Source organism: Alligator sinensis, unplaced genomic scaffold (assembly GCF_000455745.1).
Source record: "Alligator sinensis unplaced genomic scaffold, ASM45574v1 scaffold135_1, whole genome shotgun sequence".
Classification (NCBI taxonomy): Eukaryota; Metazoa; Chordata; order Crocodylia; family Alligatoridae; genus Alligator; species Alligator sinensis.
Window position 1 is genome coordinate 797,329 of NW_005842293.1, and position 1,619 is coordinate 798,947.

At 39.5% G+C, this 1,619-nt stretch overlaps 2 protein-coding genes across 2 annotated transcripts in view; one reads left to right on the forward strand and one right to left on the reverse strand.

Moving 5' to 3' along the window:
* The window catches only part of LARS (leucyl-tRNA synthetase), a 45,231-nt gene extending 43,644 nt beyond the window's left edge, over positions 1-1,587 (forward strand). The window contains exon 32 of the mRNA XM_006028170.2: positions 1,188-1,587. Within this exon, the coding sequence (XP_006028232.1) occupies positions 1,188-1,393 (206 nt within the window). The 3' untranslated portion in view covers positions 1,394-1,587. The remainder of the gene's footprint in view (positions 1-1,187) is intronic.
* The window catches only part of SH3RF2 (SH3 domain containing ring finger 2), a 107,765-nt gene that overhangs the window by 3,328 nt on the left and 102,818 nt on the right, over positions 1-1,619 (reverse strand). The gene's annotated exons all lie outside the window — the stretch shown is intronic.

The window sequence follows — 1,619 nt, forward strand, 5'->3', positions numbered from 1 at the left end:
ACAGAGTAGCTGTAAATCCCTATTCTCACTTACCCTACAATGGCTTGGTCATGTGCTCATGCCTAAAACTCTCATTTTGTTGGAGGTTACATTCTTTCCTTTTTAATTTTAGTTCAAATAATTTTATCTGGCTTATTTAACACATTGATGTGTTTTAGCAATTTCTCACTTTGTATTGAAAACACTGCTCATCAAACACATTGCTGAGCGTTACCTTACAGACTAGTGTGACAGAGGCCAACATCTTTCTTAAAGAGATAGCAGTTGTTCATTGCCCGGAGACTTTTCTGATTCCAAACATTAAGAGCCAAGCAGAAATCTGAAGAAGTGTGGACTGGTAACAAGATATAAGAACTGGACTTCATCCAGAAGTTTATAATGGCAAAGGCTGCTTTTGTTTCCATGTCGTTTAACAGCTTGTGTTTGTGTTAATGCTTATCTCTAAGACAAAGACCATTTTATATTGATGCTGCACAGGGAAATAGCACTCCAAAGAAGAAATACAGGATGATGTGCACAGCCAAGCACAAATGGAGGAAAATGCATTTCGGATTTAAACACAATTATTAGAATTTTGCAAACTGGCTGTTTTGAAACAATTGACAGATTAAATCAATGATTCTACTAAATCTTTATTTCCAGGAGATGTCACTGTAGGTAGGTGAGTAGTTTCTTGCTAAAAGCAAAAGCTAGTGGCGAGAGAGAGGGCTTTGGTAGACAGCTAGATTCTGAGCTCATTAATAAATTTTCAGTCTGCTTTAATAGCCCTTTAGTCTTCATTTATTGGATGAGTTTGGCCTAAATTTCAAAAAGGGATTGCCTGCGAAGGGAACAAGCCGCCCCTTACCCCCCCCCGGTGAAAATAGAAGTAAGATGTTAATTTTTGTCAGTTATGATTGCCAAAAGGGTGGATAGTGTAGTTCAGAGCCTAGTGCAGGGCTTTGGGAATCAGGGTTCCTGTGTTTTATTTCCAGTTTGGCCAATGATGTTCAATGGTTATACAGCCACTTATTTCTAGGCATTTTTCTGGGCATACGCGTCTATGTGACAAGGACATTGAGGCTTACTTGTTTAGGGAGCATTTTTAGAAGGGCTAGATATTATTCACATACATCCTTCTGCCTAGTACAGAGGAAAGCCAGTGTGCAGATTCCCTGGGACCTGATTATTAACAACTTTTATTTTAGATCACTCCAAAGTGAAGCTCATGCGATTTGATGATCCTGTACTGGGCCCCCGTCGTGTTCCCGTCCTTGGAAAGGAAGATGCAGAGAAAACTCTGATTTTAGAGCAAGCTATCTTCAATGTTGACCTGGCTGAGAAACGTATTTGCATCACTGAGAACGGCCTGACAAAGGATATTGGTGACACAGTTGTCTATTTAGTACATTAAATTGTGGACAGCACTGACTTGATCCCTGGTTAATGACATTTTTAACCTTACAGAATGGCTTCATCCATAATGGACCAAGACAAGTGTCGCTGCTTAAAAGATATCTACTTTTGCATGTAGGCTTGCCCCATATTCTTTTAAACTTGTGTATAATAAACATATTTTCTTCCCGCCATTGGACTCTTCTTGAAAGAAACAGTTTGCCCAAATGCTGAGATCTCTGCGC